At 39.7% G+C, this 26,608-nt stretch overlaps 1 protein-coding gene and 1 pseudogene across 1 annotated transcript in view; both read left to right on the forward strand.

Moving 5' to 3' along the window:
* Positions 1 to 5,969, forward strand: part of LOC140969330 (uncharacterized) — a 6,592-nt gene extending 623 nt beyond the window's left edge. Inside the window, exons 2-8 of the mRNA XM_073430645.1 lie at positions 1,249 to 2,405; positions 2,817 to 3,063; positions 3,511 to 4,144; positions 4,277 to 5,049; positions 5,194 to 5,328; positions 5,386 to 5,444; positions 5,928 to 5,969. Of these exons, the coding sequence (XP_073286746.1) occupies positions 1,249 to 2,405; positions 2,817 to 3,063; positions 3,511 to 4,144; positions 4,277 to 5,049; positions 5,194 to 5,328; positions 5,386 to 5,444; positions 5,928 to 5,969 (3,047 nt within the window). The remainder of the gene's footprint in view (positions 1 to 1,248; positions 2,406 to 2,816; positions 3,064 to 3,510; positions 4,145 to 4,276; positions 5,050 to 5,193; positions 5,329 to 5,385; positions 5,445 to 5,927) is intronic.
* A 10,929-nt stretch (positions 5,970 to 16,898) lies between these two features.
* LOC140969331 (uncharacterized) lies at positions 16,899 to 20,321 on the forward strand (annotated as a pseudogene).
* The last annotated feature ends 6,287 nt before the right edge of the window (positions 20,322 to 26,608 follow it).

Genomic DNA, 26,608 nt, shown 5'->3' on the forward strand with positions numbered 1-26,608 from the left:
TTTTAACTTTGTGGCGTTTGTCGATCGTCTTGTGCGGATTGTCATTGACTGGTTCTTTGAAGGTTCGTTCTAAATTTCGATTGTTTTCATCGTGATTCTTTATTACTAAACCTCGTAGTTTAGGGGTGAAAATCACACCATACTTGATTCAAAAGATCGGGACACAACAAAGAATTCCTTGTTCGTTTTTAAATTGAGGGCGCGATTCAATTTTAATCGTGTTTGCTTTTTATTCGTACTTGGATTCATATCATTTGGTATCAGAGCTTTTGGTTAATTGAATTCAAGTAAGTTTATCCTTCGTTCTATTTATTAGATCTAATTATCCTTTAGTTCTGCTTTCAAATCTGTTTGTTTCTATCATTCTTCGTCGTTCGTGAATCTGTGATACACGAAATTTTGTGTCTTATTTATTTTTCTTTGAATTTTCGGAATTCTTAAAAAAAAAACAAAAACAAAATCCGAAAATTCACCAGTATTTCTTATTGGTATTTTGTTCTATTTTCTTGATAGAGTCATATTCAATTGTCTCTCATAGTCAAACAAAAAAAAATTATAACTTCAAATTTCTTGTCTACGCAGTCCAAGTGAGTCGATCACATTTGTTCACAAGTTGAACTTGATTGTTTGATATACGCAAATACAAAGCTTGAGCACCTTGAGGGAACCCTCGAATTTGAATGAAAATACTTGAGTCCGAGTGAATTTTCTTTGGAGTGAACGGTGAGTATTTGTTGTGAGGAAAAGAAAAAAATTGAGAGGAGTGACGAGCGACTTTCTTTGGAGTCACCGTGAGCATTTGGGTGCGGAACATATCGTTTTCTACTAACGTTTTTCTTGCAGGTACAAACTGAAATTAAATGGAGAGGGAGGTAGGAGATAGTTCGAACCCGGGGTTATCTAAAGTACAAATGGAAGCGTTATTTGGGCATTTTAGTAGGATGATGAGAACCGAGTTAGAGCCATTAAATGAGCGGTTGGATAGGCTTGAAGTTAGTACTAGTGGAGATAAATCTAAGCCAAAAAATATGGGTAGGGGAGAAGAAGAGGAAGAGTATGATTTGGGAGGAGATGAGGAGAGCCAAAACGAAAATTGGGGTAGGATTGGAAGAGGTAGAGGATTTGGTAGAGGGAAAAGAGAGGCCGTAAGGGGTAGATATGATGGGAATAGGGAGGATGGAAACATGGGTAGTATTAAGATGAAAATTCCATCGTTCCATGGGAAATCTGACCCGGAGGCATACTTAGAGTGGGAAAAGAGGGTAGAGTTCGTGTTTGAATGTCACCACTACTCCGAGCAAAAGAAGGTTAGGTTGGCGGTGGTGGAATTTCTAGACTATGCTCTCATTTGGTGGGATCAACTAGTGACCACTAGGAGGAGGTATAATGAGAATCCCATTGAAACTTGGGATGAGATGAAGAGGGTCATGAGGAAAAGGTTTGTGCCCAACCACTACTATAGGGAGATGTTTAAGAGACTACAAACTTTGAGGCAAGGGGTGAAGAGTGTTGAGGACTACTATAAGGAGATGGAAGTAGTCATGATTAGGGCCAATATTGAGGAAGATAATGAGGCGACCATGGCACGTTTTCTTTGTGGTTTGAACAGGGAAATCCAAGATCAAGTTGAGCTTCGGCACTACTTGGATCTAGACGAGATGGTGCAAATGGCCATAAAAGTGGAGCAACAACTCAAAAGGCGTGGAGTTGGCCGCACCAATCCAACTGGGGGTTCATCATCTTCATGGCGATCAAATGTGGTGAAACGTGAGGAGAACAAGGTGGTGACCAAGCCCAAATTTGAGACCAAACAAGAGGCGCCTAAACAAGGAGTGCAAGGTAAATCTGAAACTCCTTCTAATCGATCTAGAGATGTTAAATGTTTTAGGTGTCAAGGGTTAGGTCATATTTCTAGTGAATGTCCTAATAAAAGGGTAATGATTTTAAATGACTATGGTGAATATGAGTCTCAAAGTGAGGGTGATGATGATGAGATGCCTGCATTAGAGGATCCTGACGAGGGTTATGAGGCAGTTGTAGGTGAAGCACTAGTGACTAGGCGAATTATGAGTGCCCAAGTCAAGGAGGAGGAGACTAACCAAAGGGAGAACTTGTTCCATACTAGGTGTTTTGTAAACCAAAAAGTTTGCAATCTAATCATAGATGGGGGGAGTTGTACTAATGTGGCTAGTGTTGAAATGGTGGAGAAATTGGGGTTACCTACATTAAAGCACCCTCAACCATATAGGCTTCAATGGTTGAATGATTGTGCGGAAGTGAAGGTTAACAAACAAGTGCTAGTGCCTTTTTCTATTGGAAAATATGTGGATGAGGTCTTGTGTGATGTGGTACCAATGCATGCTTGTCATATCTTGTTGGGTAGACCGTGGCAATATGATAGGCGAGTGACACATGATGGGTACAAGAATAGGTATTCATTTGTATTGAAGAAGGAATCCATTGTATTACTTCCTTTGTCCCCAAAGCAAGTGTTGGAGGACCATTTGAAAAAAAAGAAGAGAGATGAGGCCGAAAAAAAGAGTGAACTAAAAAGTGAGATGGCCTTTGAAAATGAAAATGAAATGGCTGAAAAAAAGAGTGATCAAAAGAGTGCGACAGCCTTACAAAAGAAAAATGAGAGGAAAGAAATTGAGAGGAAAGAGGCCAAAAAGAAATCATATATGGCCCAAAAAGGTGAGTTGAAACAATTGATGCACACACATGAACCACTTGTGTTGATTGTTTATAAGGAGATCCTCCTTAACACAAGTGATATAGCCGGGTCCCTTCCGAGCATTGTTGTTTCACTTTTGCAGGAATTTGAAGATGTATTTCCGGAGGAGTTACCTCGAGGCTTACCACCATTGAGGGGAATCGAGCACCAAATCGATTTCGTGCCTGGGAGTGCATTGCCAAATCGTCCCGCCTATAGGAGCAATCCGGAGGAGACTAAGGAGCTTCAACGGCAGGTAAGTGAGTTGTTAGATAAGGGTTTTGTGCGTGAGTCCATGTCCCCTTGTGCTGTGCCTGTTTTATTAGTTCCTAAGAAAGATGGCTCATGGCGAATGTGTGTGGACTGTAGAGCAATCAATAACATAACCATTAAGTATAGGCATCCCATACCTAGACTAGATGATATGTTAGATGAATTGCATGGTGCTTGTATCTTTAGCAAAATTGATTTGAAGAGTGGCTATCATCAAATTAGGATGAGGGAAGGTGATGAGTGGAAAACTGCTTTTAAAACCAAGTATGGGTTGTACGAGTGGATGGTCATGCCTTTTGGCTTAACTAATGCTCCTAGCACCTTTATGAGGTTAATGAATCATGTCTTGCGTGCACATATAGGAAAATTTGTTGTTGTCTACTTTGATGATATCCTAGTGTATAGCAAGAATCTACAAGAGCATGTACACCACTTGAGACTTGTGCTAATCTCACTACGGGCTGAAAGTTTATATGCTAACCTTAAGAAATGTGATTTTTGTACAAACAAACTTGTCTTTCTTGGCTTTGTTGTAAGTTCACAGGGGATACAAGTTGATGAAGACAAGGTAAGTGCTATTCGGGATTGGCCAACGCCTACTACTGTTGGCCAAGTTCGAAGTTTTCATGGTCTTGCAAGCTTTTATAGGAGGTTTGTAAAAGATTTCAGCACCTTGGCCGCGCCGATGACGGCAGTAATAAAAAAGAACGTCCCATTCCATTGGGGCGAGGAGCAAGAGAAGTCTTTTAATACTATTAAGCAAAAATTAATTAATGCTCCTTTACTTGTTTTGCCTGACTTTGCTAATACGTTTGAAATTGAATGTGATGCTTCAGGTATAGGTATTGGCGGAGTTTTGATGCAAGGAGGGCGGCCAGTGGCATACTTTAGTGAGAAGCTCAATGGAGCCGCCTTGAACTATCCCACGTATGACAAGGAGTTATACGCACTTGTGAGGACTCTAGAGACGTGGCAGCACTACTTGAGGCCTAAGGAATTTGTGATTCATTCGGATCATGAGTCCCTAAAACACCTCAAGGGGCAACATAAGTTGAACAAGCGGCATGCAAAGTGGGTGGCATTCATTGAAACGTTCCCATACATCATCAAGTACAAACAAGGTAAAGAAAACATAGTGGCCGACGCACTATCCCGGAGGTACGTACTAATCTCTACCTTGGAATCAAAAATTTTGGGATTTGAGCATGTGAAAGAGTTGTATGTGCTGGATGAGGATTTTAAGAGTGTGTTTGAAACTTGTATGCATGGACCACACGAAAAATTCTATTTGCATAATGGTTTCTTGTTTAGAGAGTATAGGTTGTGCATCCCTAAATCATCCATTCGTGAATTACTTGTTAGGGAGGCACATGGGGGTGGTTTGATGGGACACTTTGGTGTGGCAAAAACCTTGAATGCTTTGCATGAACATTTTTATTGGCCACATATGAGGCGTGATGTTGAGCGAGTTTGTGATAAGTGCATAACTTGTAGGCAAGCTAAGTCTAGGACACAACCACATGGATTGTATACACCACTTCCTGTTCCTAGTGAACCTTGGATTGACATTTCTATGGATTTTGTTTTGGGGTTGCCTAGGACTAAGAAGGGGAGGGATTCGATATTTGTTGTGGTTGATAGATTTTCTAAGATGGCACATTTTATTGCTTGTCACAAAACTGATGATGCCTCTCACATTGCGGATTTGTTCTTTAGAGAAGTCGTTAGGTTGCATGGCATGCCTAGGACTATTGTGTCTGACCGTGATGTTAAGTTTTTAAGTTACTTTTGGAAAACTCTATGGGCTAAACTTGGCACAAAATTGTTGTTTTCTACTACTTGTCATCCTCAAACGGATGGGCAAACTGAAGTTGTTAATAGGACTTTAGGAACACTTTTGCGTGCTATACTTAAGAAGAACTTAAAGAATTGGGAAGATTGTTTGCCATTTGTTGAGTTTGCTTATAATCGCTGCATGCATTCTACTACTAATTATTCGCCATTTGAGATTGTGTATGGTTTTAATCCTTTGACTCCGTTGGATTTGATGTCTTTACCTGTGAGTGAAAGGTTGAACATGGACGGCAAAAAGAAGGCTGAATTTGTTAGAGGGTTGCATGAAAAGGTCAAGGCCAACATTGAGAAGAGAAATGAGCAATATGCCAAGCAAGCCAACAAAGGGAAGAAGAAGGTGATATTTGAGAAAGGTGATTGGGTGTGGCTCCACTTGCGGAAGGAAAGGTTCCCCGAGAAGCGTCGTTCAAAGCTACTACCTAGGGGCGATGGACCATTTCAAATTCTAGAAAGGATCAATGATAACGCTTACAAACTCGATTTACCAGGTGAGTACAATGTGAGTTCCACTTTCAATGTTACTGATTTGTCGTTGTTTGATGTAGGTGATGAACAAGATTTGAGGACAAATCCTTTTCAAGAAGGGGAGGATGATGCGAACACGGTTGTTCAAGCCCCAAGGAAAGCATGGGACCCTTTAGAGTTGCCGGATGGACCAATCACGAGGGGACGTCTGAAGAGGTTCAAAGAAGCATTGAATGGGTTTATGAGCAAAGAAGGCGGATTGAAAAGCGAGATACAGAGTGATGAAAGGTTCGTGATGCATGGGGATCATGTGAACATTATTCAAGCATCCATGCAAAACGGAGCGCAAATCTGGACAGAAGATCTCGCGCACATGCGCGAAGACAGGGTGCGCATATGCGCGAGCTCGCGCACATGCGCCGCGAAGGGACGCGCATATGCGCGAGAAGTACTGGACACAGAAGACTTTAACAGTGGGCTTCGCGCATATGCGCCAGATTAGGGCGCGCATATGCGCGACATGGGCAGAGACTTGCGCGCATATGCGCGAGTCGGGGCGCGCATATGCGCGCGGCGCAGATTTGTTTTCCTAAGTTAGTGTTTTAATTATTTTGGCAACTAGATTTCATATCTTGACTATGTAAATATATTGGACGAATTTTGAGATCATTATTCATTGAATATCAAAAAACTTTTGAGAACTTTTCTCTCAACTTTCAAGGCTTTTGCTTTGTAAACAAAAAAATCAAACTTATCAAAGTTTTTAACTTTGTGGCGTTTGTCGATCGTCTTGTGCGGATTGTCATTGACTTGTTCTTTGAAGGTTCGTTCTAAATTTCGATTGTTTTCATCGTGATTCTTTATTACTAAACCTCGTAGTTTAGGGGTGAAAATCACACCATACTTGATGCAAAAGATCGGGACACAACAACGAATTCCATGTTCGTTTTTAAATTGAGGGCGCGATTCAATTTTAATCGTGTTTGCTTTTTATTCGTACTTGGATTCATATCAGATTGCACGCATTTGGGCCGAGGGCGCCGTGCCCCCGCGCGACTTCCGGCGCGGCCGCGCGCATGGCGCGCGCTACCGCGCCATTTCCGGCGCAACCGCGCGCCGGAGCACTTTCTTTGGGCAGATTCTTGCGCGCCCCCGTGCGAGATCCGGCGCTACCGCGCGCACTTCCGTGTCAAAATTGCTAGTTACTTTAATTAATGCTTTCTACACAACTTTCTTGTTATTTTATTGTATTTATATGTATTGTATCAATGATGAACGAACCACTTCAAACATTAAGAAATATTTTGAGGTTTTCTCTCAATTATCAAGGCTTTTAAAGCTTTGTTCAAAACCAAAAATCAAACTTATCAAAGATTGCATCTTTGTGGCGTTTGTCGATTGTTTTTCGCGCAGATTGTCAAAACAAGTTCTTTGAAGATTCGTTTGAAATTCAATTGTTATTATCGTTGATATTTGTTGCTAAGAGTTAATCTCTTAGAGGTGAATATCACAAATCGTTACTTGTTTCAAAAGATCGGGACAACATAATCGATCCTTGTTTGTTATTGAGTTGAGGGTACGATTTCGATAATCGTGTTTGCTACTCATTCGTACGAGGTTTCGTATCATTTGGTATCAGAGCTTTGGTTCATTGATTCAAGTAAGTTATCGTTGTTATTTTCAGATCTATCTAAAAATAAAAAAAATATAAATTTCGTTCTGTTATCAGATATGTGCTATCCTTTCGTTTCTGTTTTCAGATCTGTATTATCCTTTGTTCTATTAATAAGATATGTGTTATCTTTCGTTTCTATTGTCATATCAATCAAAAACAAAAACAAAATTCGTTCTGCATCAGTTTTGTGTTATCCTTTGTTTTATTCTAAGATCTGCGTTATTTTTATCATCCTTTGTTATTTGTTAATCCGGAATTCTCGAAAAATTTGTTTTGTGTTATTCTATCGTTCTTGTTTTTGTACAATCCAAGTGAGACAGTTGCGATTGTCCACGAATTGAATCTTGGTAGTTTGATATACAAATACAAAGCTTGAGTACACCTTTGAGAGAACTATCAAATTTGAGCGAAAAATATTTGAGTGCGAGCGTTATTTCTTTGGAGTGATCATGAGAATTTGGGTGAGGAATATCTTTTATTTCTACTAACATTTTCTTGCAGGTACAAAATCTGAAAAGTAAAATGGAGAGGGAGGTAGGAGATAGTTCGAACCAGGGGTTGTCTAAGGTTCAAATGGAGGCGTTATTTGGGCATTTTAGTAGGATGATGAGGACCGAGTTGGATCCTTTATATGAGAGGTTGGATAGGCTTGAGGTTAGCACTAGTGAAAATAAATCTAAGCCTAAAGGTTTGGGTACAGTTGAAGAAGAAGAGGATGAATATGATTTGGATGTAGAAGAGGAAAGTCAAAACAAGAACTGGGGTAGGAGAGGACGAGGTAGAGGAGGATTTGGTAGGGGAAGAAGAGAAGCCGTACGTGGTAGGTACAATGATGGGAATAAGGAAGATAGTAACATAGGAAGCATTAAAATGAAAATTCCGTCGTTCCATGGTAAGTCAGACCCTGAAGCTTATTTAGAATGGGAAAAGCGAGTTGAATTTGTTTTTGATTGTCACCATTATTCTGAACTCAAAAAGGTTAGGTTGGCCGTCGTTGAATTTGTTGATTATGCACTTATTTGGTGGGATCAATTAGTGACCACTAAAAGAAGATGCAATGAGCGACCTATAGAAACTTGGGCTGAAATGAAGAGCGTAATGAGGAAGAGGTTTGTACCAAATCACTACTATAGAGAAATGTTTAAGAAGTTACAAACCTTGAGACAGGGTGTGAAGAGTGTTGAGGACTACTATAAAGAGTTGGAAGTAGTCATGATAAGAGCAAACATAGAGGAGGATAGTGAGGCTACTATGGCTCGTTTTATGTGTGGTTTGAACAGGGAAATTCAAGACCAAGTGGAGCTTAGACATTACTTGGATCTAGATGAAATGGTGCAGATGGCAATAAAAGTGGAGCAACAACTCAAGAGGAGAGGAGTTGGCCGTACCACACAAGCTGGGAATACATCAACACCTTGGCGTTCCAACGTTGTTAAACGAGAAGAAAGTAAGGTAGTGATCAAGCCCAAAGTTGACATTAAACAGGAGGCGCCTAAGCAGGGATTGCAAGGTAAACCTGAAACTCCTATTAATCGTTCTAGAGATATTAAATGTTTTAGGTGTCAAGGAGTTGGACATATAGCTAGCCAATGTCCCAATAAAAGGGTGATGGTGTTGAATAATTTTGGGGAGTATGAATCTCATAGTGAGGGAGATGATGGAGAGGATGAAGATGAGATGCCTGCGTTAGAGGATCCTGATGAAGGATATGAGGCAGTTGTGGGTGAAGCGTTAGTGACTAGGCGTATAATGAGTACCCAAGTCAAGGAAGAAGAAACTAACCAAAGGGAAAACTTATTCCATACTAGGTGTTTTGTCAATAGCAAGGTTTGCAATCTTATTATAGATGGAGGAAGTTGTACCAATGTTGCTAGTCTTGAGATGGTAGAAAAATTGAGCTTGCCTACTTTGAAACATCCTCAACCATATAAGTTACAGTGGTTGAATGACTGTGCTGAAGTGAAAGTGAACAAACAAGTTTTGGTTGCGTTTTCGATTGGAAAGTATATTGATGAGGTGTTGTGTGATGTGGTGCCAATGCATGCTTGTCATATTTTGTTAGGGAGACCATGACAATATGATAGGCAAGTGACACATGATGGGTTTAGAAATAGATATTCTTTTGTACTAAAGAAAGAACCCATTGTTTTACTTCCCTTGTCCCCAAAACAAATAATGGAGGACCAACGAGAAAAGAAAAAAAGAAATGAGGCCGAAAGAAAGAGTGAAAAGAAAAGTGAGGTGGCCTTAAACAAACAAGAAAAAGATATGGTCAAAAAAATAAGTGATAAAAAAAATGATGAGATGACCATAGAGATAAAAAAAGAGGGAAAAGAAAATGAGAGGAAAGAGGTCAATAAGAAAACATATATGGCCCAAAAGAGTGAAATGAAACAATTGTTGCACACACATGATACACTTGTGTTGATTTTTTACAAAGAGATTCTCTTTAACACAAGTGATATAGCCGGAAATCTTCCGAGCATTGTTGTTTCCCTTTTGCAGGAGTTTGATGATATATTTCCGGAGGAACTACCTCAAGGAATACCACCATTGAGGGGGATTGAGCACCAAATTGATTTTGTGCCCGGAAGTGCATTGCCAAATCGTCCAGCTTATAGAAGCAATCCGGAGGAAACTAAGGAGCTTCAACGGCAGGTAAGTGAATTGTTAGATAGGGGTTTTGTGCGTGAGTCCATGTCTCCTTGTGCTGTGCCTGTTTTATTAGTTCCTAAGAAAGATGGCTCATGGCGTATGTGTGTGGATTGTAGGGCAATCAATAACATTACCATCAAGTATAGGCATCCCATACCTAGACTAGATGATATGTTAGATGAGTTGCATGGTGCATGTATTTTTAGTAAGATTGATTTGAAGAGTGGTTATCCCCAAATTAGAATGAGGGAAGGTGACGAGTGGAAAACAGCATTTAAAACCAAGTACGGGTTATATGAGTGGATGGTAATGCCTTTTGGTTTAACTAAGCTCCTAGTACCTTTATGAGGTTAATGAATCATGTTTTACGTACATACATAGGAAAATTTGTTGTTGTCTATTTTGATGATATCCTAGTGTATAGCAAAAATTTGGATGATCACGTTAAACACTTGAGACTTGTATTGATAGCACTTAGAGATGAACATTTATATGCTAATCTTAAGTAATGTGATTTTTGTACACGAAAACTTGTATTTCTTGGATTCGTTGTAAGTTCACAGGGGATACAAGTGAATGAAGACAAGGTAAGTGCGATTCGAGATTGGCCGACGCCTGCTAATGTTAGTCAAGTTCGAAGCTTTCATGGTCTTGCAAGCTTCTATAGGAGGTTTGTAAAAGATTTTAGCACACTGGCGGCACCGATGACAGCAGTGATTAAAAAGAACGTTCCATTTCATTGGGGCGAGGAGCAAGAGAAGTCTTTTAATATTATTAAACAAAAATTAATTAATGCGCCTTTACTTGTTTTACCTGATTTTTTCTAATACTTTTGAAATTGAATGTGATGCTTCAGATGTAGGTATTGGAGGTGTTTTGATGCAAGGAGGACGACTAGTGGCGTATTTTAGTGAGAAACTCATTGGAGCAGCACTGAACTATCCAACGTATGACAAAGAGTTGTACGCGCTTGTGAGGACTTTGGAAATGTGGCAACACTACTTGAGGCCTAAGGAGTTTGTGATCCATACGGATCATGAGTCTCTAAAGTACCTTAGGGGACAACAGAAATTGAACAAGCGGCATGCCAAATGGGTGGCATTCATAGGAACATTTCCCTACATAATCAAGTACAAACAAGGTAAGGATAATGTAGTGGCCGACGCACTATCACAGAGGTACGTACTAATCTCTACCTTGGATTCAAAAATCTTGGGATTTGAACATGTGAAAGAATTGTATGCCATCGATGGGGATTTTAAGGAAGTATTTGAAATATGTATGCATGGTCCGCATGATAAATTTTATTTGCATAATGGGTTTTTATTTAGAGAAGATAGATTGTGCATTCCTAAGTCATCAATTCGTGAATTACTTGTGAGGGAGGCACATGGTGATGGTTTGATAGGGCACTTTGGTGTGGCTAAAACTTTGAGTTGTTTGCATGAGCATTTTTATTGGCCACATATGAAACGTGATGTTGAGCGTGTTTGTGAAAAGTGCATTACTTGTAGACAAGCTAAGTCTAGAACACAACCACAAGGATTGTATACACCACTTCCTGTTCCTAGTGAACCTTGGACTGATATTTTTATGGATTTTGTTTTAGGTTTTCCGAGAACTAAGAAGGGGAGAGATTCAATATTTGTTGTTGTTGATAGATTCTCTAAGATGGCACATTTTATTGCTTGTCATAAAACCGATGATGCATCAAACATGGCGGATTTGTTTTTCAAGGAAGTCGTTAGGTTGCATGGTATGCCTAGGACTATTGTATCTGATCGTGATGCTAAATTCTTGAGTTACTTTTGGAAAACTTTGTGGGCTAAACTTGGCACGAAACTGATGTTTTCTACTACATGTCATCCTCAAACGGATGGACAAACTGAAGTTGTTAACCGAACTTTAGGAACACTTTTACGTGCTATTATTAAGAAGAACTTAAAGAATTGGGAGGATTGTTTGCCATTTGTTGAGTTTGCTTATAATCGTTGTGTGCATTCTACTACAAATTATTCGCCATTTGAAATTGTATATGGGTTTAATCCTTTGACTCCGTTGGATTTGATTTCTTTACCTGTGAGTGAAAGGTTGAATATGGATGGCAAGAAAAAAGCTGAATTTGTTAGGAGCTTGCATGAGAAGGTCAAGGATAACATCGAAAAGAAGAATTTACAATACACGAAGCAAGCCAACAAGGGGAGGAAAAAGATGGTTTTTGAAAAGGGAGATTGGGTGTGGTTGCACTTAAGGAAGGAAAGATTTCCAGAGAAGCGACGTTCAAAGCTCTTACCTAGGGGTGATGGACCATTTCAAGTGATTGAAAGGATCAATGACAATGCATATAAACTTGATCTGCCAGGTGAGTATAATGTCAGTTCTACTTTTAATGTTAGTGATCTTTCGTTGTTTGATGTAGGAGATGATCAAGATTTGAGGACAAATCCTTTTCAAGAAGGGGAGGATGATGCAAACGTGGTTGATCAAGCACCAAAGAAAGCATTGGAGTCGTTGGAGTTGCCCGAAGGACCTATAACGAGGGGACGTAGCAAGAAATTTAAAGAAGCACTTCAAGGATTCATGTTGAGTTACCAAAGAGGGATTACAAATTGGGTGACTAAATTAGAGGAGGTTGGGAAACATGGGAATAATATTGGAGGTCTTTGGAATGTTATTCATGAGATAAAAGACCATGAGGACAGCAGCACACGCGCACCCGCGCGCTTAGAATTAAAGATTGCACGCATTTGGGCCGAGGGCGCCGCGCCCCCGCGCGACTTCCGGCGTGGCCGCGCCCATGGCGCGCGCCACCGCGCCATTTCCGGCACAACCGCGCGCCGGAGCACTTTCTTTGGGTAGATTCTTGCGCGCCCCCGCGCGAGATCTGGCGCTACCGCGCGCACTTCTGTGTCAAAATTGCTAGTTACTTTAATTAATGCTTTCTACACAACTTTCTTGTTATTTTATTGTATTTATATGTATTGTATCAATGATGAACGAACCACTTCAAACATTAAGAAATATTTTGAGGTTTTCTCTCAATTATCAAGGCTTTTAAAGCTTTGTTCAAAACCAAAAATCAAACTTATCAAAGATTGCATCTTTGTGGCGTTTGTCGATTGTTTTTCGCGCGGATTGTCAAAACAAGTTCTTTGAAGGTTCGTTTGAAATTCAATTGTTATTATCGTTGATATTTGTTGCTAAGATTTAATCTCTTAGAGGTCAATATCACAAATCGTTACTTGTTTCAAAAGATCGGGACAACATAATCGATCCTTGTTTGTTATTGAGTTGAGGGTACGATTTCGATAATCGTGTTTGCTACTCATTCGTACGAGGTTTCGTATCACTCTGTCTCGGCACATAGCATTTTAGCTTCTCGCGCATATGCGTGCCTTGTCTTCGCTCATATGCACGAGAGGTTCTGTCTCGGCACTTTACATTGTACCTGCTCGCGCATATCCGCGCTCTGTCTCGCGCATATGCGCGAGGTCTTCTGCCTCGGCACTGGCTATTCGAGCATATGCGCATCCTGTCTCCGCGCATGTGCACGAGGTCTGCTAGATATACAACCAACACAATTCACATGCTTTCTCAAGTCATTCTCGGAGTCGTGTTTTCATCATCATGTCAATTCAGCAATTAAATAATTTCGGGCATTACATAGAGGATTTGGTAGAGGTAGAAGAGAAGCCGTACGGGGTAGATATGATGGGAATAGGGAAGATGGTAACATGGGTAGAATTAAGATGAAAATCCCATCGTTCCATGGTAAATCTGACACGGAGGCATATTTAGAGTGGGAAAATAGGGTAGCGTTTGTGTTTGAATGTCACCACTATTCCGAGCAAAAGAAGGTTAGGTTGGCGGTGGTTGAATTTCTAGACTATGCTTTCATTTGGTGGGATCAACTAGTGACCACTAGGAGGAGGTATAATGAGAGGCCATTGAAACTAGTGACCACGTGCGTAAGAAAAGCAAAAGCCTTGATAACAGTGGGAGCAACAACGCAATCGACAAACGCCACAAGAATGAATCTTGATAAGTTTGATTTTTGATGAAAACAATGCAAAAGCCTTGAAAAAAGTTGAGAGAAAAATCTCAAAAGTTGTATATTCAATCAATAATAATGTGTATTGTGCGTAAAATTTCGTCCATAATATTGTGTACAATCTAAAGATTTTCAAAATCAAGTTACCAAGATCAATTAAACTCTAACTAGGAAACTAAAGATTTTCTCGCATCTGACACGTGCTCGGGCGGTAGGATATTACCTCTCGAGCGCCGAGGGTTCTGGACTATTCGCGCTCGGGCGGTATAAAATGACCACTCGGGCGCCGAGTGTTCTGGAAATCAACTCTTGGGCAATACGTTTGGCGCTCGGGCGGTAGTATTTTACCGCACGGGCGCGGAGCATTCTGGACGTTTTCTTCATTCATCACTTGAATGATGTTCTTATGACTCCCAAACTTACTCCCATGCATCACGAACCCTTCAGCACTTTGCACCTTGCTTGTAAGTCCTTCTTCATTGCTCATAAGCCCTTGTAGTGCCTCTTTGAATTTCTTTTGCCGTCCTCTCATGATTGGTCCCTCCGGCAACTCTAAAGGATCCCACGCTTTCCTTGGAGCTTGACCACCCGTTTTCGCATCATCCTCCCCTTCTTGAAAAAGATTTGGCCTCAAATCTTGTCATCACCTACATCAAACAAAGAAAGATCACTAACATTAAAAGTAGAACTGACGTTATACTCACCTGGCTGATCAAGTTTGTAGGCATTGTCATTTATCTTTTCGAGGACTTGAAATGGCCCATCACCCCTCGGTAGTAGCTTTGAACGTCGCATCTCCGGAAACCTTTCCTTCCTCAAGTGTAGCCATACCCAATCACCCTTTTCAAACACCACGTTTTTCTTCCCCTTGTTGGTTTGCTTGGTGTATTGCTCATTCTTCTTCTCAATGTTGGCTTTGGCCTTTTCATGCAAGCTCCTAAAAAATTCAACTTTCTTCTTGCCATCCATGTTTAACCTTTCACTCACATGCAATGACATCAAATCCAACGGAGTCAAAGGATTAAACCCATAAACAATTTCAAACGGCGAATAATTGGTAGTAGAATGAATGCAACGATTATAAGCAAACTCAACAAATGGTAAACATTCTTCCCAATTCTTTAAGTTCTTTTTAAGAATAGCACGCAAACGTGTCCCTAACGTTCTATTAACAACTTCAGTTTGTCCATCAGTTTGAGGATGACACGTAGTAGAAAACAACAATTTTGTGCCCAATTTAGCCCACAACGTTTTCCAAAAGTAACTCAAAAACTTAACATCACGGTCAGAAACAATAGTGCTAGGCATGCCATGCAACCTAAGGACTTCTCTAAAGAACAAATCCGTAATGTTAGATGCGTCATCCGTTTTATGACAAGCAATGAAATGTGCCATCTTAAAAAATCTGTCAACAATAACAAATATTGGATCCCTCCTTTTCTTAGTTGATGCGAACACGGATGTGCACGTCCCAAGGAAAGCATGGGATCCCTTAGAGTTACCTGTGGGACCAATCACGAGAGGACGACTGAAGAAGTTTAAAGAGGTGTTACATGGGCTTATGAGCAAGGCAGAAGGACTTACAAGCAAGGTGCAAAGTGCTGAAGGGTTCATGATGCATGGGAATAAGTTTGGGAGCCAAAGGAACATTATTCAGGTGATAAATGAAAAGGAGTCCAGCAGCTTCGGCGCCCGAGCGACCAAACATTACCGCCCGAGCGCCACACTTACTGTCCAAGGAGAAAATTTCCAGAACCCTCGGAGCCCGAGCGGTCACATTCTACCGCCCGAGCGGGAATAGTCCAGAGCCTTCGGCGCTCGAGCGGTCACATTCTACCTCCCGAGCGCGAGTCATATTTGGGAAATTATTTGTTTCTATATTTAGAGTTTTAATTATCTTGGTAACTAGATTTGATATCTTTTGATATGTAAACCTATGGTGAACGAAATTTGAAGACACTTTTCAGAATATTATTATTGAGTTTATCAAAGTTTTGAGTTTTCTCTCAACTTTTTCAAGGCTTTAGCTTTGTTCACAAAAATCAAACTTATCAAAGTTTTTAACTTTGTGGCGTTTGTCGATCGTGCTTGTGCGGATTGTCTTAGACTTGTTCTTTGAAGGTTCGTCATAATTTTCGATTGTTTATCTCGTGATTATTTGTTGCTAAACTTCATAGTTTAGAGGTGAAAATCATAACACACACACTTGATTCAAAAGATCGGGACAACACGAATTCCTTGTTCGATATTAAATTGAGGACGCGATTCATATTTAATCGTGTTTGCTTTTATTCGTACGTGGATTCACATCATTTGGTATCAGAGCTTAGGTTCATTGAATTCAAGTAAGTTTATCCTTCAGATCTAATTATTCTTTAGTTCCGCTTTCAGATCTGATTTGTTCTATTATTTTTCGTCGTTCGTGAATCTGTGATACATGAAACTTCGTGTCTTATTTTTCTCTGAATTTTAGGAATTTTCAGAGCAGGAAAAAAAAAATTCCGAAAATTTGCCAATATTTCTTTTTGATATTTTGTTCTATTCCTTTTTGTGAGACATATAGTAGTGTCTCACACAGTCAAAAAAAAAATATCTATCTTCAACTTGCTTGTCTGCGCAGTCCACGTGAGTCGATCGCATTTGTTCACGAGTTTGAACTTGATTGTTTGATAGACGAATACAAAGCTTGAGCACCCTTTAGAGAGAGACATCAAATTCGAGTGGAAACATTTGAGTGTGAGTGTTATTTCTTTGGAGTGAGTAGTGAGTATTTGTTGTGAGCAAACAAAATACGAGAGGAGAGACGAGTGAATTTCTTTGGAGTGATCGTGAGAATTTGGGTGAGGAATATTTTTTTCGACTAACGTTTTCTTGCAGGTACAAATCTGAAATTAAATGGAGAAGGAGGTAGGAGATAATTCGAACCCGAGGTTATCTAAGTTTCAAATGGAGGCGTTGTTTGGGCATTTTAGTAGGATGTTGAAGGTTGATATGGAGCCGTTACATGAGCGGTTGGATAGGCTTGAGGTTAGTACGAGTAAAAAAAAAATCAAATCCTAAAAATATGGGTAGAGAAGAAGAAGAGGAAGAGGTTGATTTTGGAGGAGAAGAGGAGAGCCAAAATGATAATTGGGGTAGGAATGGAAGAAGTAGAGGAATTGGTAGAGGTAGAAGAGAAGCCGTTCGGGGTAGATATGATGGGAATAGGAAAGATGGTCATATGGGTAGTATTAAGATGAAAATCCTTCGTTCCATGGGAAATCTGATCCGGAGGCATATTTAGAGTGAGAAAAGAGGGTAGAGTTTGTGTTTGAGTGTCACCACTATTACGAACAAAAGAAGGTGAGGTTGGCGGTGGTTGAATTTTTAGACTATGCTCTCATTTGGTGGGATCAATTAGTGACCACTAGGAGGAGGTACAATGAGAGGCCCATAGAAACTTGGGATGAGATGAAGAGAGTGATGAGAAAAAGGTTTGTACCCAACCACTACTATAGGGAGATGTTTAAGAGGCTACAAACTTTAAGGCAAGAGGTGAAGAGTGTTGAGGACTACTATAAGGAGATGGAAGTAGTCATGATTAGGGCTAATATTGAGGAAGATAATGAGGCGACGATGGCTCGTTTTCTTTGTGGTTTGAACAGGGAAATACAAGATCAAGTTGAGCTTCGGCACTACTTGGATCTAGAAGAAATGGTGCAAATGGCCATAAAAGTGGAGCAACAACTCAAAAGGTGTGGAGTTGGCCGCACCAATCAAACCGGAGTTTCATCATCTTCATGGCGATCAAATGTGGTGAAGCGTGAAGAGAATAAGGTGGTGAGCAAGCCCAAATTTGAGACCAAACAAGAGGCATCTAAGCAAGGAGTGCAAGGTAAATCTGAAACTCCTTCTAATCGATCTAGAGATACTAAATGTTTTAGGTGTCAAGGGTTGGGTCATATTTCTAGTGAATGTCCTAATAAGAGGGTGATGATTTTGAATGACTATGGTGAGTATGAATCTCATAGTGAGGGTGATGATGATGATGATGAGATGCCTGCATTAGAGGATCCTGATGAGGGGTATGAGGCGGTTATAGGTGAGGCACTAGTGACTAGGCGTATCATGAGTGCCCAAGTCAAGGAGGAGGAGACTAACCAAAGAGAGAACTTGTTCCACACTAGGTGTTTTGTGAATCAAAAGGTTTGCAATTTAATCATAGATGGGGGGGAGTTGTACTAATGTGGCTAGTGTTGAGATGGTGGAAAAATTGAGCTTGCCTACACTAAAGCACCCTCAACCATATAGACTTCAATGGTTGAATGATTGTGCGGAGGTGAAGGTGACAAAACTGGTGTTGGTGTCTTTTTCGATTGGGAAGTACATTGAAGAGGTTTTATGTGATGTAGTGCCAATGCATGCTTGTCATATCTTGTTGAGTAGGCCTTGGCAATACGATAGGAAGGTGACTCATGATGGTTTCAAGAATAGGTATTCCTTTATGTTAAAAAAGGATTCCATTGTATTACTTCCTTTGTCCCCAAAGCAAGTGTTGGAGGACCATTCGAAAAAGAAAAAGAGATATGAGGCCGAAAGAAAGAGTGAACTAAAAAGTGAGGTGGCCTTGGAAAATAAAAAGGAAATGGCTGAAAAAAAGAGTGATCAAAAGAGTGAGATAGCCATACAAAAGAAAAAGGAGAGGAAAGAAAATGAGGGAAAAGAAAATGAGAGGAAAGAGGCCAAAAAGAAAACATACATGGCCCAAAAAAGTGAGTTGAAGCAGTTGATGCACACACATGAACCACTTGTGTTGATTCTTTATAAAGAGATCCTCTTTAACACAAGAGATATAGCCGAGTCCCTTCCGAGCATTGTTGTTTCACTTTTGCAGGAATTTGATGATATATTTCCGGAGGAGCTACCTCAAAGGCTACCACCATTGAGGGGGATTGAGCACCAAATTGATTTGGTGGCCGGGAGTGCATTGCCAAATCGTCCAGCTTATAGGAACAATCCGGAGGAGGCTAAGGAGCTTCAACGGCAGGTAAGTGAGTTGTTAGATAGGGGTTTTGTGCGTGAGTCCATGTCTCCTTGTGTTGTACCTGCTATATTAGTTCCTAAGAAAGATGGCTCATGGCGTATGTGTGTGGATTGTAGGGCAATCAATAACATAACCATTAAGTATAGGCATCCCATACCTAGACTAGATGATATGTTAGATGAGTTGCATGGTGCTTGTATCTTTAGCAAGATTGATTTGAAAAGTGGTTATCACCAAATTAGGATGAGGGAAGGTGATGAGTGGAAAACTGCTTTTAAAACCAAATACGGGTTATATGAGTGTATGGTCATGCCTTTTGGCTTAACTAACGCTCCTAGCACCTTTATGAGGTTCATGAATCATGTTTTGCGTGCACACATAGGAAAGTTTGTTGTTGTTTATTTTGATGATATCCTAGTGTATAGCAAAAACTTAGATGAGCATGTTAATCACTTGAGACTTGTACTAATCACACTAAGGGCTGAGAATTTATATGCTAACTTAACGAAATGTGATTTTTGTACGAGCAAACATGTCTTTCTGGGTTTTGTGGTAAGTTCACAGGGTATACAAGTTGATGAAGACAAGGTAAGTGCCATTCGAGATTGGCCAACGCCTACTACTGTTGGTCAAGTTCGAAGTTTTCATGGTCTTGCAAGCTTCTATAGGAGGTTTGTAAAAGATTTTAGCACACTTGCATCACCAATGACGGCGGTGATCAAGAAGAACGTTCCATTCCATTGGGGCGAGGAGCAAGAGAAGTCTCTTAACCTTATTAAGCAAAAGTTAATTAATGCTCCTTTACTTGTTTTACCTGATTTTGCTAATACCTTTGAAATTGAATGTGATGCTTCAGGTGTAGGTATTGGTGGAGTCTTGATGCAAGGAGGTCGACCGGTGGCATACTTTAGCGAGAAACTCAATGGAGCCGCCCTGAATTATCCCACGTATGATAAGGAGTTCTACGCACTTGTGAGGACTCTAGAGACGTGGCAGCACTACTTAAGGCCTAAGGAGTTTGTGATTCATACCGATCATGAGTCTCTAAAGCACCTTAAGGGGCAACAAAAGCTGAACAAGCGGCATGCCAAGTGTGTGGCATTCATAGAGACATTCCCCTACATAATTAAGTTAGCATATTTTATTGAAAAGCTTAATGGAGCAGCGCTTAACTATCCGACATATGACAAGGAGCTCTATGCACTTGTGAGGACTCTTGAGACGTGGCAGCACTACTTGAGGCCTAGGGAGTTTGTGATTCATACGGATCATGAATGCTTAAAGCACTTTAAGGGACAAAAGAAGCTGAACAAGCGGCATGCCAAGTGGGTGGCATTCATAGAGACATTTCCCTACATCATCAATTATAAACAAGGTAAGGAGAATGTAGTGGCCGACGCACTATCACGAAGGTACATACTTTTCTCTACCTTGGAGTCTAAAATTTTGGGGTTTGAGCATGTCAAGGAGTTGTATGTGCTAGATGAGGATTTTAAGAGTATTTGAAACATGTATGCATGGTCCACATGACGAATTTTATTTGCATTACGGGTTCCTATTTAGAGAAGACAGGTTGTGCATTCCTAATGAAAAGAGATCGATTAAGGTGCCCGTATGCGCAACGGAAGTTTCAAAATAATTTTTGTAGCAAGAAATTCGAACACCTTAAGCCTATGATGTATAGCAAATACAAAAACACGAAATGACATTCATAGGGTTTTTAGAATTTTTACCTATCAATCACATAGATTAATGTTATGGCTCCAACCAAGTTGTAAACAATTTGGCTCTTGAAAGGATGACAAATCTACAAGCTTCTCCTTTGAGCACTCCTTGCTCAAATATTAAGCCCACCACCAACTCGGTAGATCCCCTCTAAATTTGCACTAGAAAAATTAGATGATTTTTCTTTGAGAAGACTTTTCTTTCCTCAACAATTGAAGAAGAAAATTAAGAGAATATTGAGGAGAAAATTTCGGCCAAAGGGGTGGGGAGGAGAGAAGGAGGAAATTTTCTTGGTGTATGAAAAGTGAAAAGTAGCATGTGCATGCCATGCCTTGTTTATTGAAAAAGTTATCTCCAACCTTTCACCTCCCAAGCATGCAAATTATTTGGGCTTGTAACAATTACAAAGCTCATGGACTTTTATTTAAATATCTCAAACTCATTTGAGACCATTTAAACTTTACTTGATTTTACTCAAGCTCACTAGTTTAATAATTATTTCTAATTGGGCTCTACAAGGCCAAATGTTATTTAATTAATCCAACATTTGAATTAATTTAATTATTTGAACTCTACTAGGTCCACTAGTGTTTAATTAATTCAACATTTGAATTAATTTAATTTAGTCCATAATAATATTTATGAGAAGGGGAAGTAGGTGAAAAATCCCCAATCAAAATATTTCTTTGGGTTTACTCCCTACCCACAAAATTGTGGTACTATGTCATACAAAATGTGGTACACTTTATGTGAAAATATGGTACACTTCATGTTTAAATGTGGTACTAAAAAAGTACCCAGGGACTGAACGCAAAAAAAATCGACGGATGGGGACTGAAGGCCAATTTTCCGTTATGAAAATCATAATTTTCAAATACATTATTTATTTGGCCAATTTCTAATTTTATTTACGCTTATAAACTCCTTTATAAGCCGTTCATCACATTGAACTATTTTACTTCTCAACGTGAACTAGAAAGCTAGTACTTGTGTGGCCCTAAATGGTTCATTAAAACAACTAGCCGTGGGTTCACATCTCCATGTGATTCAGGACTAAACATGTCCTTATATGAGCATACCCCAACTGCTCCATTCTTACTTATCAACTCCATGATAATAAGAACGTCAGAACTCAAGTCTGATAGTACCCAACCAATCATGTTAAACTCCTAGCAGCATCGCTTACATGATTTCCTAGGTATTAAATGATAGTGCCTGCAAGAACCATTCTATTATGGTTAGCGTACAGTACGGTCCATTCAACTCATATATCCAGAACGATTCGAAAACCATTGGTCTATCGAGAGTTGTCAATGAATCGATACTATGTGTCATGTCATACTTGCATCAATGGTGTAATCTATGAAACCCCTTTCATAATTACCACCATACTCTGATCAGAGATTTTAAACTATATATACATGAGATCACATAGGATATCCATACCAGAAGGTAAGCGTTGAATCCCCGACTACAATGCATCGACTCCTATATATTTCGACAAAACACCCAACCTTGCCACCTGATGACCCCATGAGAGTCGGTAAACAAGTCAAAGTACAATCCTAGTACATAGAGTCTCAATGTTGTCTCGGGTCATAAAGACTAATGGTGTACAACCATAAACTAGGACGTTTCCACTCGATAAGTGAGAACCACTTGGAAAGTCCTATATGGAGGGTTGTTCAGTTCACTCTACCAGGAGCACCTATCTGCATGCTCGGACATCACAATGTCCCCTACCAATGAAACATGGTACTCACATCGCAGATACTAGTCTCGAACTCGAGCGGCCTATATCGTTCTTAACGGCGGCTGAATCGACTAGGAACTGTTTAGAATATGCAGTATTCCAAATATGAGTTTCTGATACTCATCATATGAGCAAGTAGAACCCGTAAATTAGACTACGTATAAGCCATGCATAATTCTTGTATTTAAATTAAAATGATTTTATTGCATGAATATTTAAATTCTTTTCTTTAAATTTAATTATTTTACGCAATAGTTTGATTACTATCTCTTCAGTTAAATAAGTGAGGCCGGACAGGGTTGGAGTTTTGAGATAAAATTTAATATTGAGAAAACATTCCCAGAATTTATTTAAGATAAATAATAAGTTAACTTAATGTGAAAGAGAATTTAAGAATTTAATTAATTAATTTGAGATAAGTAGTAAATAAATTCCTTTGGGTTCAATAATTGATTAAAAAGCCTAANTTCCTAAGTTAATTTATTAATTCACTAAAATATTTAATGGGTAGATAAAACACTAAAGATTTAAAATACAAGATTTAAGAAATATTTTCCCTACCATTATCATTAATTTTCGGCCATTTCATTTTTGTAGGATTTAAACTTGTCAACTCACCATTTTGATATCTTTCCTAAATCCTTTAATGGCATAATTAATTCCCACAATTTTAACCCCCCAATAATTAATAATTAAGCAATTTTCCTACCCCATCTATTTACCAGATAAATCGGCCATCACTTTTTCTAGATTTAAATTTGGTTGACAATTCATTTCCTTATTATCTTCCCTTAATCTTTTTCTAGGTAGATATTTCCCCACTTTTAAATCACCAACAAATAATTAATTAAGCAATATTTCCTCTCTTTTAATAAGCAAGAATTCGGGCCCTCATTTTGGAGATTAGATTTTATTTGACAACTCACCGTCTTGATGCCTTTCCTTAATTTTCCTTGGTATGATAATCTCACACTTTTATTCACCAATAAATTAGTAATTAAGAAATATTCCTACCTTGGTTTATCTAGCCAAAAAAATCGGCAAACCTACCTCTCCAATATCCCTCAAAATCCCTTGATATCATATCTTTTCTATCTCCAAGCAAACTCAAAGAAAGCAAGATTCATTTTACCATTTAATCTCCAATCTATCTTGCAACTTCCATTCATTTCTCCTAACCATTTCCCCTCTCCTTATTCTCAAAAATTTCAGAGAATTCTTGCAGCAAAAATCGTGAGAACAAGAGAGAAAATCGAGTAGAAACAAGAAAACGAAGAACACTCCGTCTCCTCCGCGCCGCGTAGTCGTTTCGTTTGTTTTTCTTTCAAAACAAACCAAGGCATGTATATGTTATTTCGTTCACTCTTCAATCAAGTCATATTAATATTTTAAAAAGTTTCATGTGCATGATTTAGATGGTAAAAACCGAAATATTGTCAAACATTTTCGAAAACATGAGTGCAGATTTTTGTGGCTTCTCTTATACCTCACGGTTTGCTTGTTTTTGTGAGTACAGGTGGTTGGCTCAACCCTAGGCTCCCAAGGCTGCACCTAGACACGTACTAGGGTGTGTCAAGACCATGTTGGTCCGTTAGTTCAAGCCCCATGCATGCTGGAATTGAGAAAATACAGCAACTCTTCCATGGAGTCATTTTGAGTCTCGAAATTTCAGTTGCTGTCAAGAGGGTGATGTTTCTGATCTTGGCTGCCCTAGAGGCTATAACCATGGTTAGAACATCTCTTTATTATGTCTAAGACATGACCAAGTTGGCCTTTCAAGGCTTGGTCCATAGCTGCATCAAATTTCAAAACAAAAACAAGAACAACCCTTCGGCCCCTTCATTTTTATGCATGTATAGTTTCGGCTTTGTGGTGTTGGTGTGGATCTTGGTTGGCTTCTTAGCCCTTAGCCACAGTTCATACCATAATCCTTGATGTCTAGATCATGCCATGGTCAATCAAATGGCCATTGGAAAGGTCCATGACAGCAAACGACGCAAATCTCCCCACACGCGCAGATTTGGCTCGCGGATGCAAGTTTCGGGTAGTCTAGGGTGTTGTTTGGATTGTGGCTGGCCTAGGGCCCTTAGCCATGGTTCAAACCATACCTTAGGATGTTGGTAAGAGGCTCTGGTCCGTGGTTCAAGCCCCAATGGCCATTATCCTTGCAAACGACGCAAGGAAACGCTATCACAGCGGCTGTATTTTCTGGACAGCAAGTTGTGCTTCGGTGCAGAGGTGTAGTCCGGGTTCTTTGTTGGCTTTTAGCCTATGGTCTTGGACTAGACAGTGCCTCATCAAGTTAGGAAGGTCATGATTTTGGCCGTTTGTNGGTTGGCTTTTAGCCTATGGTCTTGGATTAGACAGTGCCTCATCAAGTTAGGAAGGTCATGTTTTTGGCCGTTTGTGATTCGGATCATTTTAGAGGTCGTACGAGAATTTACGGTGCAATGTGCCAAAGTGACTCTCGAAAGAGCATTTCATGTTTTGGCCTCCATTCACCAAGATTTCGACTTGTACCATTTTAGGAGCATTATTTCATCATTTTAGACGTATTTTAATCATGACTAAATGATGGTTTGGTGATGGTTCGGGTTGGCACGTAGTCTTGATTAAATACTAAGTTAGTTGGGTGTAAATGTCTCATTTTTGGAGTCAATTACAAAGTTTGGTCACGATAAATCATTTGCATATTTTTGATGTTACATTTTAGTCGCAGCAAGCCTGGGAGCGATCCAACCCAATTAGTAAAATTTTTACAGGATATTTAATGATGTTCTTCAATTATATTACGTGCAAAATATTCATTTTGAGATTTATGCGATATTGCTTGTGGTCACTTTACTATCAAGGGATTATTACTTCACCCGATCGTCAGTTACCGGTCAGTTCAGTTTTGTACCACCCAGTATACTGTGGCATTAGTCTGATCAGACGATTAGTATTTCACCCGGTCGTCAGTTATTGGTCCCGGTCGTCAGTTACCGGTCAGTTCAGTTCAAGGGCCACTTGTGTAGACCATAATCTCACCAGAAAATTATTACTAGCTATTTCATTACAGGGCTCTACGGAGCAAACATTTCACTTACTACTTTCAGTTCAGTTATGCAAGTAATATTAATTATTCATGATACGATTTCAGTTCAGTGATGCACGCATTACAATTAGTCATGACATGATATTTTCCTTCACATGCGATTTTATTATTATTACTTGTTATTTACGATATATGCATGCTGAGTCTTTAGACTCACTAGACTTAATTGTTGTAGGTACTGATGAGTTCGGGACCGAGGGCGGGGACCAGTGAGCCATAGAGTGTTGGCAGTAGTGGAATTATAGGACCTCATTTTCAGCATTTACCATTTTATGCTCAAAAATTTTTATCTTTGTTGGATTATTTTAAATTGTTATTTTGCAAACAAATATTTACTTCCGTTGCTATTTTGAATATCAAACTTTATTTATTAGTTTATTTAGGAATGAGGCATTTTAATTAGTTAAAGAGAAAATTTTAAATTTTTCCGCAAATTTTCGAACACGAATTTAGAGGCCTCTACAGGTGGTATCAGAGCTTATGTTCTTGTAAAGGGTTGCACTACTACTGACCTCGAGAAGCTCACGAAGTCACGCCTTCGGTCTGTAAGTTTTATATTAATGCATTTTATTTAAAGCCAGAATTATTTTAACTGCATGTTCTCATGAAGTATTTTTACGTTCAGATTTTAATTGTTCAGTATTTATTTACATTTAAATAAATTATGGAATTATGCATGTTAGTTACGTATGGGTTATATATGGAACAGTATGCTTCCTAGACACCAGGTTGGACGCCCGAGAGGTGATGATGAGCGCCGTCATGAAGACGATGAGGATCAAGGACAGGGGGGATTCGGACCTCCACCCCTCCACCTGACCTGAATGCCCAGATGCTAGCTGGGATGAACCGGTTCTTCGCACAGTTTGCGAGGAACAATGCCGCAGTAGCAGCTAGACCGACAGGGGCCGAAGCTATTTATGAGAGATTCATGAGGATGCGTCCTAAGGAGTTTTCAGGGACAACGGAACCCATGATTGCCGAGGGCTGGATCAAGTCCCTCGAGGTTATCTTCGAGTTTATGGAGCTTGGATATGCAGACAGAGTTCATTGTGCCACCAACTTATTCTGAGGAGATGCCCGCTTATGGTGGGAAGGAGCATCAGTAGCCCTGAACTTGGCTACACTTAGTTGGGCGCGTTTCACGGAGGTATTCTACTCCAAATATTTTACTGAGGAAGTGCGCTCCAGGTTGACCACGGAATTCATGAGCCTGAGACAAAGACATTTGACTGTTACGGTGTTCATCCGTAAAATTGAGAGGGGTTCTCATTTTGTACCCCTGATCGCAAATGATGCTAAAGCCAAGTTGATGCATTTCTTG

This window comes from Primulina huaijiensis, unplaced genomic scaffold (assembly GCF_012295235.1).
Source record: "Primulina huaijiensis isolate GDHJ02 unplaced genomic scaffold, ASM1229523v2 scaffold40827, whole genome shotgun sequence".
NCBI classification, from domain to species: Eukaryota; Viridiplantae; Streptophyta; class Magnoliopsida; order Lamiales; family Gesneriaceae; genus Primulina; species Primulina huaijiensis.